Raw genomic sequence first — 17,792 nt, 5'->3', positions numbered from 1 at the left:
ACTAATCCATGCACGTTGGACTGCAGCCTGCATCCGGTACCCAAGCTTGCAGCCGCGGGAGCGGAAAGGTGGGAGGGAAACTTGACATAGGGACCCAATGTGCCCGCATGGTTCGTTGGCTCCAGAGGGCGGAGGTTATCAGCTCATAGTTCTTCGCTTATTGAGCCAGGTGTCTCTGTCGCGGCAGCTCGGCCAGGTTGTTGACGGATCGGCTTCACAGACGGGCACATTGCTCAAGGTACCTCGGTGGTGGTGAAGCACAAAGTACTCCGTATACTCGCTTGAGAGGAGGGACTGCGGCCCCACTGTGCGCGGCGGAATGCGCCACACGGTCTCTGCATGGCCCAACGGCCAACCAGGGTGGACGGGAAAAAGGAACAAGGGCAGAGGAGAAATAAATAAACCCCGAACTAAAATGTTTAGGACGGGTTGTTGGACGAGACACGGGCACTAAATGCTAGACGTCGCAAGGACAGCCAAAGCCACCTCGGACCAACGAGTAACTCCTTACTCCGTACGTACTTACGGATCCATGCACGCCGCTTCCAACACACACACGCACGCACGCACGCACATGCATGCATGCATGCATGCATGGCATGGTTCGTGCCCAGCAAATAGGGAATATGACCCGGGAGTAAGAGGACCGTCTAGTCAACAGCAACAACAACCTGGTACTTGGCCCTGGCCTGGTTGGTAGACGTTGCAGTTACCGGACGTCTCGTACGCATGTATCGAGTACAAGACGGGAATACGTGCGTGCGTGCGTCATCTAGTGCAAGTACCTTAGGTACTTACTTACTTAGTAGTAAGTACTCAAGTACCTGGGGAACGTACCCAGCTACTAAGTAAGTTCCTAGGTACTTACCTAGGTATCCCATGGATGTTTGAACTTGGGTCTCTCCACCAACTTTAGGATCCAACAGGAGACGCATCGGATCGAAAAGCGTGTACATACCAAGGTGCCTATCTAGGTACCTACAAGGTCTCGTAGAGGAGCCGGCTGGTTCGGAATCGAGTCTGAAGGATTTTTGCTTCCTGGCTGGACGCCATGCACAGTTGTCCGTCTGTTCCGCTAAGCACATGAACGGACTTGTGGTGCGTCATTCTTCATCATCATTGCCAAATGCTTGCCACATAGTACTTGACTAGTCGCAGTAGTACTCTGCAGTGCTGCATGGCCTTGGCGATTTGTTGGGGCCACTGGGGTCACATGGGATCTTGCAGCATCAACGATGGGAAGTTGACCAGATGAAAAAAAAAATAAGTCTACACCTGACCAGGCCATCATGATTGGTCCGAGACTGGCTCTCTAGTCGACGTTGAATGGGTCCAGGACCCAGGTGCCCGCTGGCACGCCAGCCTGTCACCCGTCAACTGTCAACCGTCAACCCGTCAACCCGCCTACCGTCTTCCCAATGGCGTGCAGCTGCAGCTCGAGGGCTCAAGTGCGGGCGCAGACGCTCCAGTGACGTGGTTGAGGTGTTGATGAGTCCGAGCCAGGCTGAGCCAAGCAGGCGGCGGGGCTGATCCGGCGCCCCGGCGGCCCCCAAGAGTCCAAGACCCAAGGACTCGAGCGCTGTCAATGTGCCCCAGACACCCACCCGACATCAATTGATGCATGCAGTTGCCACCTGCATGTGGACGGCAGCTGGACAGTGGGTGGATGGAGCACCGGACCTGAGTACGGAGTACTGGACTGATATTGAGTACTGGCGTCGACGTCTTGAGTGCTTGCTGCAGGGCACCAAGACACGCATGTATGTACAAGCTACTCCGTACTTTCGTCGGTAGTGCTCCGTACTGAAAGTGTACGTTTATTTGCAGGGGTGCATGCACAGAAGCAGAAGCAGAAGCAGAAGCAGAACCTCCGCCGGCCTGGGCCAACCAGACACGAAGCGACGAGACAAGAGCATTTGAAGGGACAGATGGGCATCTGGACATGTGTGTTGTGTCATCTTTGGCCATGTCGCCGTGTCGAGGCCTGCCAAGGTGATGGATGCATCCCATCCAACACGTGATGCGCTGATTGATGATGGATTCCGCTCCCACTCCGCAGTTGACCCCTCTTTGTCGGTCTCGAGGAACTTGCCAGGTCGCCGGTAGATTGTATGGTACTGTACGGAGTATCGTTCTGGATTCAAGTCAAGCGCGTATTAGGGGGGGGTGACATGGTCTCGGGTCTATTGATTTGACACACGAGCCAAGTTGACGTGATGGATTCCATGCGTCAAGTCACCTACGGCGTGCTTGTCCAGGGTAAACCGACTGCCTGCCCGAGGAACAAGAGTTGACTGCCCCGGTATTCTACTTGCGCGTTAGACGGATCAAGGCCTTGGAAAACCAGACATGTGTACAAGTACTGCACCAGGCACGGGGTATCTGAGTCGGTATGTGATGTGGATTCTTCATGTCCTTTTGGCAATGTTTGGAATCCTCCGTCCGTCTGTCGGCTCGGGCGTTGCGGCGCCTGCGCTGCGCAGTACCATGAGCATCAATCGAGGCAAAACAAAACTGCATAGTCTGGTTTTCTATCTCGTCTGGCTGGATTCGGCGGATTCGATTCGATGTCGCCTAGTTAGACCATTGTTAGCGTAGCGTCAGGCGCTAGTGTCGGTTGGTTCAAGCGAGCACGAGACTAAGTAGGTACTTAAGCCGTGGTCGGTGCGAGGGGGAGTCGAGTCTGGAGTACCTGCCTCATGTAAGCACCTACCTTCCTACCAAGTCGGCACTGGAGGTACATGGGTGTTCACGGAGTCCAAGTCGAGGACTTTCGGAGACATGCTGCATCGAGATGATGACAGACACTGGCTTGCACTCTCTCCCACCCTGCGCTTTCGCACTCTCGAGTCGGCGATTCCGCTGGTTCCTAGTCGGATTGCACGCTGCCGCGACAATGGGTCTGGATTACTGGGCTACATTGAACGAATCCCTCCGTGTCCGCCCAAACTTGTACCCATGCCGGCTCTCGGTGCCTCTGCCTTTGCCCCCTCGTCCTGCGTGCCTCGTCCATGTCGCGTCAATCAACTCGTCCTGGCATTCTGACTCTAATTCTAAAACCCGTTGACAGCTACCTGCTTGACGAGGTTGCCTTGAGCACCTACCCAGGTAAGTACCTACTTACTTAAGTACTCAAGTAGGTAGGTACCTACGTCGGTAGTCGTCCAGTCCGAGACATGGATGTCACCTTTTTAGAGATAACATAACTGGTAATTCGTACTCCGGGCTTGCCCCTGCGTCCTTTCGCCTCGGAGCCTCTGCGTGCGTGTGTGCCCGGTCAGACTGACCCAGGCAAGTAGTTAAGTACCTAGCATCTGGGTACGTACGTCCATCCACTATTGCCTACAAGTACCCGGGTGCCGTGCTTTACTTAAGTAGGCACCTAGATACAAGTTCGCAGGTACAAGCCCACCTCCTAGGTCCTCAAGTACCTAAGTACTTACCTGTAGGTACTGCGGCAGCGACATTGGATAATAATGGGGACGTGTCGAGCTGGTCCAAGTCCATGTCTGGTCAAGTGCGGGCAGGGACATGGATCGCTCACTGGAGTCCAGATGTCATCCCCTGCTCCCGTCAGCTCTCAGTGTCCTACGGAGCACCCCGGCCCACATCCAGTATCCAAGGGGCCCCAGTGCCATTGATCCCAATCCATCCGTCAACTGGCCAACTCAATGTCCCATGTCCCAGCGCCTTTTCTTCCCACTCGACCAGACACCAGTTGACTCGGGGCGACTCGTCCAAATCCGCATTCTCACCTTCTTCATCTGTCGACGACCCTTCCGCCCGCTCCCTCGACCGCACGCCTCACCATCGCCAATTCACCACTTAGATGTGAAGCTACGACGACCCTGTACCGCCGAAGCCATCAGCGGCCGACCTTGCGCGCTCCCGGCCTCCTACGCCGACGACTTCTCACCGTGGTACGACGGAGCAGCACGCAGACATCATCGCCGCCGACCGAAGCCGAGTATTACGTATTGCCTCTCGCTCCTTCCTTCCTTCCTTCCTCCTCCACCACCGCCGCCACCACCACCACCTCCTCTCTCCTTTCTCTTCCGGTTTGGCATTGCGAGGACAAAAGGGGACAGACATTGCGCAATTTTGCATTCGGCTGCGGAGCGCGTGCAGATACACTCGCCACCGGCGGCCAACCTTGGGCTTCGGTCCGGCGCAACCTTCTTCTCAAATCCCGACAATGTCGGGAGGCGAGATATCAACCGCCGCTGGCGGTAGCAACAACGCCAGTGAATTCGTGAGTACTCGCTTTCTGCTCAATGCTCTTGTTACAGATGAGCATGCTCATTGGCTAACTTGGCGCCCTAAACAGGTTCGCAAACTCTTCCGGTATTATCCATCGTCACCTTCTCGCCCTAAGCTCATATCAAATGAATGACTGACTCGCCGTGCCCATCACAATTCTCGTAGCATGCTGGAGGACCCGTCACATCAAGATGTAGCTCGATGGGGCAAGGACGGCGATTCCTTCGTCGTCGTCGAGGTGCGACCCACGTCTTATCCATTGGTCTTCAACTCGGGTGACCAAATACGCTTTTCCGAGACTGACGGTTGTATTGCTATTTCGACATAGAGCGAGAAATTTACCCGATCGATCCTCCCTAAGCACTTCAAGCATAGCAATATGTCCAGTTTCATTCGGCAATTGAACAAGTACGATTTTCACAAAGTAAAACCATCAAGCGATAGCGAATCGTCCAACCCAGGCGGAAATGTATGAAGCGCATTGATTGGATTGTACACGGAGACGTTGGATTTTAAAGACTGACTTGATCCGCGCTTCCAGGTATTAGAGTTCAAGCACCCGGACTTTCGCGCCGACAGCAAGGATGGCCTTGATAACATTCGTCGGAAGACTCCCGCGACCAGAAAATCCCAGGTCACCGAGGACTTTACCACAAGCCAACATGTCGGTGTCGTATCAGAACAGTTAACCGCCACGCAACAGCAGGTCCAGCAACTCCAGGAGCTGTTTGCCGAAGTATCCCAGACCAACCGCCTGCTCGTGAACGAGGTCATGACTTTGCAAAAGATGTTGAATGCCCAGAAGCAGGCACAGTACGAGATGCTCAATTACCTCTCCCTCTGCGATAGGGGGAGTCGAGGCTTGGTGGGACAGCCGATAAACTCGAGTGGCTCCAACGAGGTCGAAGAAGGCGTGCCGGAACTGCGCAGGGCGCGAGAACTTTTGGCTAGTGTGATGCCCGATACCGTATCCGACCGAGAACTCGAGCGTCTTCATGGCATATACGCCACCCCGTCTGAATCTGCCGCTTTAATCACACCCGTCACCATGCCTCCCATGCACGACCCCATGACGAACCTCAGTCGGTATCCCGTCTACCCGGTGGGGCAGACTGTCGGTATTGATCCCTTTCAACCTGACCACATTCACAAAATTCCATTCGCGATTCCGATTGAAGCAACCCCGAGCACTACCACTACCACCATGTCCGGCGAGGCGACCATTTCAGCACCTTCATCCATCTCTACCGTTCCGGCGAAAACTGAGCCCAGCAGCACAGACCGATCTGCGCCGATGTGGGGTCCGAAAAAGCCGCAAGTTTTCCTCGTCGAGGATGACCCGACTTGCGCCAAGATCGGTATCAAGTTTTTGAAGTCGATGGGTTGCGAAGTCGAGCATGCTGTAAGTCTTGTATTAAAAGTCGAGCGACTCCCGTTGCGTGATGTTGCGAACGATGCCAGGCTATATCGCACATGTGAATGGCTGACGCTAATCTTGTCATAGCTGGATGGCGCCGACGCCTTCGTCCGTGTTAGCAATGTAAGCCGGGATCATTTCGACTTGATGTTCATGGACATTATCATGCCTCGTCTCGATGGTGTTTCGGCAACCCTGTATATTCGCCAACATTGTCCCACGACTCCCATTATCGCGATGACCTCGAACATCAGGCCTGAAGAGGTTAATGGATACTTTGAACATGGTAAGACTCCTTCAAAATATGAGGCGCTATCAGAAGGCCATGTGCTGTGAACACGTAGACTAACGACGCCGCGCTGCGAAGGCATGAACGGGGTACTGGCAAAACCTTTTACTAAAGAAGGAATGCTCAAGTCAGTCAGGACGCATTTAGCTCATCTTCTTGAGAACCCCCCGGAGCAGCCAGAAGCTGCTGGATTTATCATGGGCAATGTTCCTTACATAGGTGCCGCTCCCCCATCGCTCAAGTTTGAGTCCAGCACGCCGCCCGGAGGTGGCGGCTCAGGCTGGTCCCCAGGTCAGATGGGCCAGAGCAACGTTGACCAATGGAACGGCATAATGAACGGGGGAAACCAATACAGCATAGGCCGGTCGAATTTCCCAACCTCGGATCACGATAGCCCACCCGAAAAGCGTCCAAGACTCGATATCCCACAAGCCAACTATGGGTGAGGGGTAAGGCTAGGACGTGTTTGAAATTCGGGGACACGGAGAGTTTAAATTCTCTCTCCTTTTTTTTTTTTTCGGGTGGCGAGAATCGGTTCGATTGCGGTATACCGGAGCACATTTTTCTTTCTCCACAAAGACAAGAAAGAAAAGCATTTATGCTCATGGAAGCAACGAAACGAAAATGATCTGCTCCGCCAGGATACCTCAACTCGATCTGTCGCATGATGACCAGAAATATTGGCCTCGGGGTGGAGATGCGCTTTCCTGGTAGGAGACGTAATGCGACACGGCTTAACCTGCGAGCCATTTTTTTCGGGAACGAAAAAAAGTCTTGAGGCAAGTGGGAAGGGGGAGTCATTTGGTTAAGGGACCATTTTTTCTTGTCAATGATATCCTCCAAGTCTCTTGGTCATGAGAGCCATTTTCAGATGATGCTATGCAAGGGAACGAGGGCTTTTACATGGGGAGCAGGTTGTATACAAGATCTGTGGAATACTAACGGTTAACTTGATAATTCCTATACATGTACGAAAGAAAAGGAGGGCCAATGGATATGGGGCGCCGTTTACGCCGCCTTACCATGCATTTTCCTTGGGGCATCTTGGCAGCTACGTGTCGGCCGAGGGCATGGTGGTCTGTTTAATGGCGCTGAATGATGTTGGGAGTCTGGTCGAACAGGTTGTTGGGTACTTGGGTGCTCGGTAGATGTGGGATAGGTTCCTGAAAGGAGTGAGAGGGAGGGACGGGAGGGCATCATCGGGGGTTGATATATATGTAAGAGGAGACCAGAGGAGACCAGGCCAGGCCAGACCAGCAGGTCTCAAGCAGGGAGTGGCGCCAATCTCCAACGTCCAGGGCCGGGACCCCGGCGTCCGGGCTGAGGTCCATCTGAGGTCCATCTGCGGTCCATCACGGTCTGGACCGGGCGAGCAGGCGGGGAGCTCGGGGCCACGGCGATTGCGGGTTGGGCGATCCAGGACAGCAAACAAGGGATGGGGATGGATGGGGGGCCAACGCAGCGCAGCACAGACTTGCTGGCTGTGAAGGGGCGGCTTGTTCTGTTGACGATGGACCAACCTACTGCAGCGTGTGGTCGTGAGTGTTGGACCCCCTCCAAGCCTCGCGACGAGTTGGCGGAGTGGTGGAAGACTCGAGCACGTACTTCCCAAGTAAGTAGGTACCTAGGTAAGTACCTACGACCTCCAAGTACGTACATGTACCTGGGCGTCTGGGCGACTTTCCAACACTGCTCGGTACTCCCGTACACGGCACATCATCAATGGAGCGCCGATGCCGCTTCCCACCAGGACGCCCGCCTGCCCTGACGCGGCGGTATGGCGACGGCAAACAGAAAGGAACGGGGGGCGGGAAGCAAGCAAGCAAGCAAGCAAGCAAGCAAGCAAGCAAACACGCAGACGGTGCAGAAAAGTTGCCAAGTTGTCCATATCGGCTGGTTTCGTTTGCTGTGCACGGCAGAGCAAGTGACGTCTGCGGCGGGCCGGCGGCGCAAGGGTTCAAGAAAAGACGAGACGCAGGGGTCAACTGCCTTGAAGGTCGGTGCGGAGTGCAACGGAGTAGTGCGGAGTCGTCCCAGACTTGAGTACTCCGTAGTTCCTACCACTACCTACCTAGGTAGGTACTTACCTATTTAAGTACCTAGGTACGTAGTGCGTAACCACTACTTCTAGTACTGCACCGAGTACGGACAAGTACAGACTATGCACGGGATGGAATTGGGCCCTGCCTCGTGCCTTTTGCGATGGGGCCCTTATTTTCTGCAGATTGGGGCAGCACACGACGGGCAGACGCAGGCAGACACGGACGGGGAGAAGCAAACTGTACCATCGACGGCGCCGCACGGGTGTCTGCGTGGATTTGTGATACGAAACTGTATTACAGACACGGCATGCATCTCGACCTCGTCGAGGGCCTCTCCCCCTTGCACATCGGTCACAATTGTGTGCCGCGGCTGAGACTTGTGGCTGAGGCTGTGGTCATGGCTACTTGCCGTTGTGGCTGGCGGCTGGTCATGAAATCTCAAATCTCAAAAGTCCATTTACGCGCGCTACTGCCCCACTCGTCCCCTCGACGCGTCCCACGCGCCTCATTCTGCCTTGGTCGTGCTTCCATCGCAAAAGGGACATGACTTCAAGTCCGGAAATGCCACATTCAATTGCGCACCCGACGTCGTCTCAAGGCGCCGTCAAGCACGAAACCATGGAAGACTCTGGTCTTCCTGCCACCATTGGCCGCGAGACCGCCGGCGACGACGACGATGTTGACATGGACCGTGATGCGCATCAAGTCGCCCCCGTCAACGAGCACACCAGGTTTACTGACATCTTTGATGCCGAAGCTTCGGAAGACGAAGAGTTTCCTGGCCCTGCGCCAAGTAAGAAACAACACTGCAGCCCGCCGCCAAGGGTACCGTCACCGACGTAAGTAACGAGGCTCGTGTTGCTCAGCAGCCTTCATCTTTACGTCATTGGCACCTCGTCAGACAATTCCTTGCCGCTCGAAACGCTGACCAGTATTGCCTGCAGCCATGTTGGCGCGTTGAAAGCATCCGACCCTGAAGTGATGAGAAGTTTCTACCAACGACTCTTTCCCTGGCGCCAGCTCTTCCAGTGGCTAAACCACAGCCCAACTCCGACCAACGATTTTGGAAACCGAGAGTTCGCATTCACTCTGCAAAATGACGCATACCTGCGATATCAGTCGTTTGCAACAGCAGACCTGTGCGTCCACCGGCACTGTTCCGCATCAGCCCTTGCCCTCTCGCTCTTCACCCTGTCGCGCCACTAACACGGTTCTCCGTTGAAGCCTCCGCAAAGACGTCCTCCGTCTCATGCCCTCTCGTTTCGAAATCGGGCCCGTGTACTCGACAAACCCCCGGGACCGCAAGACGCTCCGCAACTCGTCTGCTTTCAAACCCCTGGCCAAGGAACTCTGCTTCGATATCGACTTGACCGACTATGACGATATCCGAACCTGCTGCGACAAGGCCAACATTTGCAACAAGTGCTGGACGTTCATGACTATGGCCATCAAGGTCGTCGACGTCGCCCTGCGTGACGACTTTGGCTTCAAGCACATCATGTGGGTGTACTCGGGTCGACGTGGCGCCCACGCTTGGGTGTGCGACAAGAAAGTCCGAAGTCTGGATGACCACAAGAGGAGGGCCATTGCCGGCTACCTCGAAGTCATCAAGGGAGGGGCGCAAAGTGGGAAGAAGGTCAACGTTCGGAGGCCGTTGCACCCCCACCTGGCGTAAGCTTGCACATGCAGTCAGTTTGCTCGTTGGATGCTAACAGATGCCGCAGCCGGAGCCTCGAGATCCTGAAATCCCACTTCCAGGAAGACGTTCTGGAACTGCAAGACCCCTGGGGCACCGAGGAGCGATACGAGAGACTCCTGCAACTGCTTCCCGACCGAAACCTGAACGAGTCCCTCCGTCGCAGATGGGATGCCGCCCCTGGAAGAGCCTCGGCGTCGAAATGGGCCGACATTGACGCCGTGGCCAAGTCTGGCGCCAGCAAGAACCTGGATGCGCGGGCGCTCCTCGAAGCAAAGCAAGACATTGTCCTCGAATACACCTACCCCCGACTCGACATCGAGGTCAGCAAGAAACTGAACCATTTGCTCAAGAGCCCATTCGTGGTGCACCCTGGCACGGGTCGCGTGTGTGTGCCAATCGACACCAGGGAACTTGAGCAATTTGACCCCTTGGCAGTTCCTACCGTCCAGGAACTTTTGGGCGAGATTGATTCATGGAAAGGAGAGGGGCGCGGCGCGAGTCAAGACGACAACGGCAAAGGTATCTCGGACTGGGAAAAGACGAGCCTAAAACCCTACGTGGAATATTTCCGGTCATTCGTCAACGGGGTCATGAAGGATGAGAGGGACGTGCGGGTGAAGAGGGAGAGGGAGGATGCCATCGATTTCTAGAAGTCGAACGCGTAGAGGGAATGTGCGTGGGGGGCAGGGACAAATAACCATCAATCACGCTTACTTGCTGGGCTGGCGCAGTCTCTGGTGTAAATATCTAACTTTTTGGACCATGTCCTTTTCATCGTTGTGAGCCCTACCTTGCGTCTGGACTGTATTCTTTACTTTCAGCCTCGTTCTCGCCCTCGTTCTCACCCTCATTTCCATCCTCGTTCCCACCCTCGTTCCCACCCTCGTTCTCATGGCCATTTCCCTCCGGGTCGTCGTCACCCGTCTTCGCCTCACTAACGTCCGCAATCATCTCGTAGCCTTTTCTCTTGGGAATAACGTGCATAAACGCCTCGGCCCAGTCCTCACACTCCAGCCACCGCAGCATTATCTCCACCACGTGATTCGTAGCGAGAACCTGCCGCGTCCGCAGCTTCACGTACTGTCCTATCGGCAGCCTGGCCGTGCGAATGCCCCTTGCCACAGCTCGTCTGTAGCACAGCCCCTTCTCGCGGTTCCTGTCCACCAGCCCGCCTATGACATAACTCGTATTGGGCTCCAGCCTGTCCAGCGTACAGGGCGACTCGGACGTCAGGTAAACCACGTCCCCGTACGCCTCATCCAGCTCGGGCACCGGCCCAGGCAAGGGGAACGGCTCCTCGTCGTCCCCGTCCCGCTCGGCGGCAGCGCCGACGCTCCTCCGCAGCGCGTCAATCACGTCCCCCCCGGCCGGGGTCCTCATGGCCTCCCTCGCTCGCGCCGCGGCGGCCAGGAAATCGCCCTCCTCAAACCCGATCCCCTTCCAGTTGGCGTGCTGGTTCTCCATGGCCGTTTCGAAGCGCTCCCTCAGCCTGCCCCGCCAACCGCTGACCCAGAGGTGCGAGCTGTACTTGAAGTTGCGGTTCTCGGAGTAGCACCGCGTGACTTGGCTCGAGAGCGAGACGAGCTCCCGATCCGTCATGTACGACTCGAAGTCGCAGTCCAGGATGAGCGAGACGGGCACAAGCCGCGCGGGCGTCCTCTTGGCGAACAAGACGGCGGGATCGGCGCCCCCGGCCAGCAGCTCGGCCCGCTGCTCGCGGCGGCGGGCCTTGCTGGCCACGCGCTTCTCTCGCCGCCGTCGCTTGCGGTCCTCCCGGCCGTCCTCCCATTCCTGCGCGCGGCGGAGGCGCTTGAGCGCGTTCTTGGACTTGGGTGCTGCTGCTGCTGCTGCCGCCGCCGCCGCTGGCGTGGCTGTACCTTGGACCTGTTGGTTGTCTTGCGCGGTCTCGCTGCTGGTAGGGAGTGCCTGGGGGTTGTCCGTTGGGCTCATTTTCCCCCTCCCTCCTCCGCCCAAGGGATGCCTTTGGTGAGGTCAGGCGACAATGCGAGACTCTTGTCTGGCGGGCTACTTCCAGATCCTTTGTGGCGGGTTCGTCGGGTCAGCTTTGTGGATGTATGAGTGGTGACTTGTGTCGCCGGGGAGCTTTGCCGCGGAATCGACCAGCACAAGTAGCGGCGTGAGCGACGAGCCCGCAACGACTAGAGCAACAAGCCAGCTCCGAAAAGAGAAGCCCGTCTCAGGATGTGATTCCTTTGGGTTTGCGCGCCGTGTGTTACCGGCAGAGAAACCACCCACCCCGGCGGAGCAAATTCGTGGGCACGCAAAGCTGCCCGCCCCAGCCAATCCGCATCGCTCAATTGCTGACACATCACGCGAACCCGTGCGGCCCCTCCCACTCCTGGCCGCCAGAAATCCAACGACATCGTCCATCCGCAGCGAGAGAGAAAAGCCAGACATTCGCAGCGCGGCGCCATGGACCACCACTCGAGCCCGAGCCAGAGCCACCAGGCTACGCTGCCGCCTGAGCAGCCCTACACCCCCCACGATGTGCTCGACGAGACGGCCAAGACGGCCGCCATCGGCCTGGGAGCCGGCCTCTTCCTCGCGGCCATCCGCAACGCCATGTCGAAGCGCAACCTCGGCGCCCTGGGCATCTTCACCCGCGGCGCTCCCGTCATCGGAATCTGCGGTATGAGTTTGGCCCTTCCCCCGCGCGTCCCCTCGTTGACCCTTACCCTTGCCGGCTTGCCACGCACGGCACGGCGAGCTCCCACCGAACCCGGAACTAATTCATTCTATCCTCCTTTGCTCGTCTGCAGCCGCCAGTCCCGCCGCGTACGCCTTCTTCTCCAGAACCATGATGAACCTGCGCGAAAAGGAGGACGCCTGGGCCGCCGCCTTTGGTGGCTTCATGTGCGGCGGCGTCCTCGGCCTTCCATGTACGTCGAAACGTCAACGTCTCTGCCCGTGCGGCATCACGCCGCCGCGGGGAGGCGGGGGATGTGATATGAACAGGGACATTTGACGCCTGACCTGAGAAAACAGCTCGGCGAATGCCCGTCGTCATGGGTCTCGGCGGTGCCGTGGGCGCCATCCAGGGCGCGCTGTACTTCCTCGGCGGCCGCATCGACTCCTTCAAGAAGGAGTCTGACGAATTCGAGCGCAAGGAGAGAGTTAGGAGGACGACCAGGCTGCCCGTTGAGCAGACTGTTGCCGAGCTGGGCGAGGGTCGAGGTACGTGCAGTCTTGGTTGCTTTTTTTTTTGGTGGCGGCTCGAAATGTCTTGCTGACCGTGCTTTGGGACAGGCATCCGGCCTCCTGGTTATGAGGAGCGGAGACGCGAGCGCATTAGGGAGGCGTACGGATTCGAGATCAACCCTGTCAAGGCGACCGTGGAGGGCGGCCGATAGGGGGAAGGGAAATATTGTATTGCCAGGAAGTAGAGACGCCACTGTCTGAGAAACGTATATACCTCTTCCGGGGGGGGGCGGAAGACAAGCTACTACGAGGACGTTGCGGTTTTCTTGTGTCAGGCGCGTCAAAAGTAATATAACAGTAACGCTGTCACCCGAGGTGGACTACGACACCTGTGGTGTAAGAGGAGATGCCTCGAGATGGGGACGCGGTGCTTGACCTTTTCCGACCATGGCACTCGCGTAGTCTTCGTTCGTCGTCCTCGGCATTGCGATACTCGGCTCAGCATGTCAGCTAGGATCCGTATCCGAGGTCGTAACCCACCTGATACATCTAGAGAATCAGCCTCCGGCGCAAGACTACAGTCTGCAAGCACCTGGCGCCGGTTCACGTGACGCAGACGTGGCTGTGATATGTCAAAGTTATCCTGTCAACTAATTCTCCCATCTTTCCACACGCCCAAAATATGCTCCGGCGCCTCGGCTGGCGAAACCAAATATTGTACAAGCCCAAACTCCGCAAACGTGCCCGGTCCGGACTCGGGAGCATTTCCCTGCCAATCACAGCCACCCTGTTGATTACAGAGCCTTGACTGACTGAAAGAATGGGTTCGCCAGTAGCTTCGAATCAGCAGACACGAGCTCCTTCAACTTGGCGACCTTTTCTTCCTGGCTCATCTCTTGCTTGTTGACCTGCTCCTTCCACCGTACGAGTAACTGCTTGAGCATTGCGCTACCCTCCTCCACGTCCTCCTTGCTGTAAGACAGCGTATTGTCCTCGTGCTTGGTCGTAAAGTCCTCCAGCTCGTCGGCTTTACGCTTTGCCATGCGTACCACCTTGTCGGGGAAGCGCACCAATTCTGCCACGTGTATGCCGAAGCTCTGGTCGCAAATACCCGGCTCTACCTTGTACAGAAGCGTTACTTCACGCTTATTGTTACCATCCTTGCCAGTGCCGCTGATGTGCGCCGTGACGTGCAGGTTGCGCACCTGGGGATATTGATCCGCTAGGGCGGTCAACTCGTGGAAGTGAGTTGCGAACATGGCGAAGCAGCCGATCTCCTTGACAATGTGTTCCGAAATGGCCCACGCCAGTCCGAAGCCGTCGTACGTAGATGTGCCTCGCCCAAGCTCGTCGATAATGATCAGGGATTCTTTTGTAGCAGATTTTAGAATATTTGCCGTCTCTAGCATCTCTGCCATGAACGTAGATACCCCCTTTAGCTGCGAGTCACTGGCACCAACACGAGCGAGGATGGAGTCAAATATGCTGAGCTCTGCCTCGGTACAAGGTACAAAGCAGCCAATTTGGGCCATGAGCGCGATGACGCCGGCTTGTCGGATGTAGGTCGATTTGCCGCCCATGTTGGGCCCAGTGATGATTAGAAAGGATGACCTGTCTCTGGTGAATTCGAGGTCGTTGGTGATGAATTGCACATCGTCCTGCAGCTCCATGCAAGGATGGCGAGCGCCGATTAGTCGGGTTTGGCCTTCGCCTCGGGTATGCATCTTGGGCCGCACATATGCCACTGGAGCATGGACGGAGCAATGGGCGAGCGATACGATCACATCAAGGTGAGCTAGCACGCCCGCAAGCCGCTCGAGAACGGGACAGTATGATGACGCAACATGAACAACCTCATTGACCAGACTGCTCTGGGTCCTGTTGTAATTCTGCGAAAGCTGATCGTGCTCCCGTCGGTAGGACTGCATCTTTTTTGTGGTAAAGTATACGCCATTTTTTTGTGTAGAGCATTCTTGATAGCTTGGCTTGTTTCGAATGCAGCCGGCTTCTTGCCTCGTCAGTCGCATGCAAACGCCGTGGACCTTGTGGCTGGTCTCTAGGAATATTTTCTTGTCTGCTTCCTGACCTAGGTCCCGGGCAGCCTCATGGAACTCTGCCCTGATGTCGCGGTCGAGCTGATCAAGCTTCCTGCGAATAGTCCGCAGTCCTTGATCGTACTCAGATTTGATAATGTATTCATGCCGGTCGAGTGCATCCAGATCAACTGTCTGTTCTACCATGTCTTGCAATTTGCCAAGGCTATCAGACAGCTCACGCAACTTGGTGGTGTACGCCACATCAAGAGGATCTCGATGGGCTTCATCCATCACACCCTCCAAAGTGCCAATGAAGCCAGGGAGTCGAATCACAACCTGGTATGCACGAACAACATCTTCCAAATTTGCCTTGCCTCGCTGGAACCTCTTGGACAGGCGATAGAGATCCGGCACGGAGCGAAGATGTTCCTCTTGCATGGTTTGTCTCAGCTCCGTGTCGGTGAAGAAAGCCTCGACCAACTGTTGGCGCTTCTCAATCTCGTCCTTATCCATCAGGGGCTGCTTCAACCATTGAGCGAGCAAGCGGCTGCCGACTGGCGTCTTGCAGTGATTGAGGACGCCATAGATGCTCATCGTCTTGGATCCGTCGCGCGGACCAGGCATCAAATTAAGGGCTTTGAGAGCTGCGGCGTCAAGTTTCATGAACTGCGCCAGGTCGTGCTGGTAGAGCTGGTACTGCCCAAAGTTTGATGGATCCTGCAGGACTCCGAGGTATTTGATCAATGAGGCTGCGGACCCCATGGCAAGCTTGAGATCAGTCTGGGGGAGAAGATGAACAGACTTGTCGTCCTTGAGTAAACGAGCGAGGTCCTGCTCGATATCCCGCGTACCAAAGTCCCCCGCAGGACGCTCAGCAACGGCGACTCCGCAGTTGTCAATGATTTGTCTGAGTTTGGCCAGTTCGGGATCCTTATCCTTGTCGCCTTTATCGAGCTGGATAACGCATTCCCGAACACCCAGTTGAATGAGCAAAGATTCAAAGTTGGAGTAGAGGTCGTTGTCTAGGAACTCGCTAACTCCGAGCTCTCTGACGCTGGCATCGGCAAAACACACGCCGACACTCCTTGCCTCGGATGCTCTGGCTGAAATCTTGACTGCCATGATCATTGGCGCAGATTCAATCTGGCCGCCAAGGTCGTCCTCGACGTCCTGCAGATTGCCGGGGGAGGCCTGCTTGACGCACTTCCAGTTCATCCGACCATTGGGGCTCTCCCAAATTTCGATGCGTCGGCCCAGCTTGAATAGAGCTTCTCTGAGAAACTGACGGAAGACTGTGATGGTCATTGTTACAGATGGAAGGCCGGTATGGTCGTTTCGACCTAGCTGGCGGAGAACGGAGGTCGTTTTGTAGACCTGGCCGACATTAGCTCACTGAGGGGTTACGCGACAGAGCCGATGCAGAAGCATTACCGTTCTGGCAATGAAGGAGGCATTGTCACCGTGTGCCGTGTACCAGTCGCCTCGGTCGAATATCCTGATGGTGTCCTCCCCTACATCGGGGAGGGACTTGTAGAATCGAATGAAGCCGCCCTCGTCGTCGAGCTAGGTCGAGTCGGATCGGGTTGGCTCGAGTTAGTGAATGTCTGAAACCCCAAACGAGAAGCAGACTGTGCAGATGCTCACCTTTAATTCAGGTCTTGAAGCCATGGCCGGGGTGTTATCCCTCGTGCAAACTCACACGCCCTGACAAAAAGCACAGCGATGAACGACGGAGGCGAGGTCGGTGCCACCTTTTGGTCTGCGAAACGTCGAGACGCGTCGGCAACTGCACGGAGGCCGGGAGACGCGTTTTTCGGGGAGGGGTTACAATTAAAAGGGTAAGGGTCTGGCAAAGGCCACACACAGTTGGCGGCTGCGAATGGTGGCTGAATGTGGCTGAGGCTGTCCGTCGTGGCTGGCAGGGAGCCTGGTCAGGCAAAAGGTACGGAGCACATCAGGTAGGTACGTACCGTACGGAGTACAGTCTGTGTTGCCGTCGGGCACGCGATAAGCCTGGTACCTGCTCTGGTCAATAACTACTCTTTGCCTCACGCTTACTGCACGTACTCCGTAGACGTAGTGGGAATCTGACAACGGAGGCCTTCCAAACGTCGGTCACAAATCTATCATTTTTTGTGCAAAAAAGACTTGTCAACTTGGGCGGGGCCGTGGTGAGCCCAAACATGCTTTTGGTTTTGGTGTTGCTTCTCTATCCCTCGAGCATTTTCTCACTCGACAAGGACTCCGTACGTTTTGAGGCTTGGCCTGTCAATCGACGACTCTCGAGCGACGGACGACTCCCGAGCCCATCAAGAATCAATTCATCGAGTACGGAGTACCGAGTACGAGAACGGAATATACCGCAGGCTGACCGCCGATTTCAAGCAAGGCCGTCGTCTGTCAGATATAGACTGGCCGACCGGCTTGACCTTCGGGTTGGGTGTGGATAACGGCGGTTCGCTCTTCTGCATGGCATCGATTTCGATTTCGACAATGACATGACTCTAATGCAGCCTTTTACGCCTTGGGGTCATGATGGGTAAAAATTGATGCATACAGTGCCACTCGGCGGAAGGCACTTTTGTTGCACCGACAGCTGCAGCTTGTGTCCTTGGGTCGCATAACCAACCGTCTACTCCGTACCGCACACACATCCAGACTTCATGACCATAATGCATAGTATAAACGCACGTTGGCGACATTCGCACCACGCAGGTGGAGGTTACGCCCACCGTAAGACGCTTATTCCCGTCGGTTGCCACTCTGCTCGCCGCGGACAATGGACTTGATCGACCACATTCATGCACTTCACACGCAACAACAGGGTCTTGCCTTTGCCCGACGACACCTGGGTGGACAACTTCTCGGTCAGCCCCGAGTGTGACTTCAG

At 56.0% G+C, this 17,792-nt stretch overlaps 5 protein-coding genes across 5 annotated transcripts; 3 read left to right on the top strand and 2 right to left on the bottom strand.

Moving 5' to 3' along the window:
* Positions 1–4,195: 4,195 nt before the first annotated feature.
* On the top strand, positions 4,196–6,412 carry MAM_00046 (response regulator-like protein; the record flags this gene model as incomplete). Its single annotated transcript, XM_040818846.1, has 5 exons — positions 4,196–4,252; positions 4,589–4,729; positions 4,802–5,662; positions 5,765–5,963; positions 6,045–6,412. The coding sequence occupies 5 exons, from the start codon at positions 4,196–4,198 to the stop codon at positions 6,410–6,412; spliced, it is 1,626 nt and encodes a 541-aa protein (XP_040682110.1).
* A 2,157-nt stretch (positions 6,413–8,569) lies between these two features.
* Positions 8,570–10,357, top strand: MAM_00045 (DNA primase small subunit; the record flags this gene model as incomplete). The annotated part of the gene is made up of 4 exons (XM_040818845.1): positions 8,570–8,847; positions 8,941–9,147; positions 9,233–9,679; positions 9,733–10,357. The coding sequence occupies 4 exons, from the start codon at positions 8,570–8,572 to the stop codon at positions 10,355–10,357; spliced, it is 1,557 nt and encodes a 518-aa protein (XP_040682109.1).
* A 136-nt stretch (positions 10,358–10,493) lies between these two features.
* Positions 10,494–11,657, bottom strand: MAM_00044 (tRNA (guanine-N(1)-)-methyltransferase; the record flags this gene model as incomplete). The annotated part of the gene is made up of 1 exon (XM_040818844.1): positions 10,494–11,657. One exon carries the CDS (start codon positions 11,655–11,657, stop codon positions 10,494–10,496), a length of 1,164 nt encoding a protein of 387 aa, XP_040682108.1.
* A 483-nt stretch (positions 11,658–12,140) lies between these two features.
* On the top strand, positions 12,141–13,078 carry MAM_00043 (Mitochondrial import inner membrane translocase subunit Tim17 family protein; the record flags this gene model as incomplete). The annotated part of the gene is made up of 4 exons (XM_040818843.1): positions 12,141–12,357; positions 12,488–12,607; positions 12,714–12,902; positions 12,975–13,078. The coding sequence occupies 4 exons, from the start codon at positions 12,141–12,143 to the stop codon at positions 13,076–13,078; spliced, it is 630 nt and encodes a 209-aa protein (XP_040682107.1).
* Positions 13,079–13,660: 582 nt separating this feature from the next.
* Positions 13,661–16,570, bottom strand: MAM_00042 (DNA mismatch repair protein MSH2; the record flags this gene model as incomplete). Its single annotated transcript, XM_040818842.1, has 3 exons — positions 13,661–16,276; positions 16,334–16,465; positions 16,547–16,570. 3 exons carry the CDS (start codon positions 16,568–16,570, stop codon positions 13,661–13,663), a joined length of 2,772 nt encoding a protein of 923 aa, XP_040682106.1.
* Between the last annotated feature and the right edge of the window lie 1,222 nt (positions 16,571–17,792).

The sequence above is a fragment of the Metarhizium album genome, assembly GCF_000804445.1.
Source record: "Metarhizium album ARSEF 1941 chromosome Unknown scaffold_1, whole genome shotgun sequence".
NCBI lineage: Eukaryota > Fungi > Ascomycota > Sordariomycetes > Hypocreales > Clavicipitaceae > Metarhizium > Metarhizium album.
Note: the sequence above shows the minus strand (reverse complement) of the source record. Positions and strands in the feature narration are given on the sequence as shown.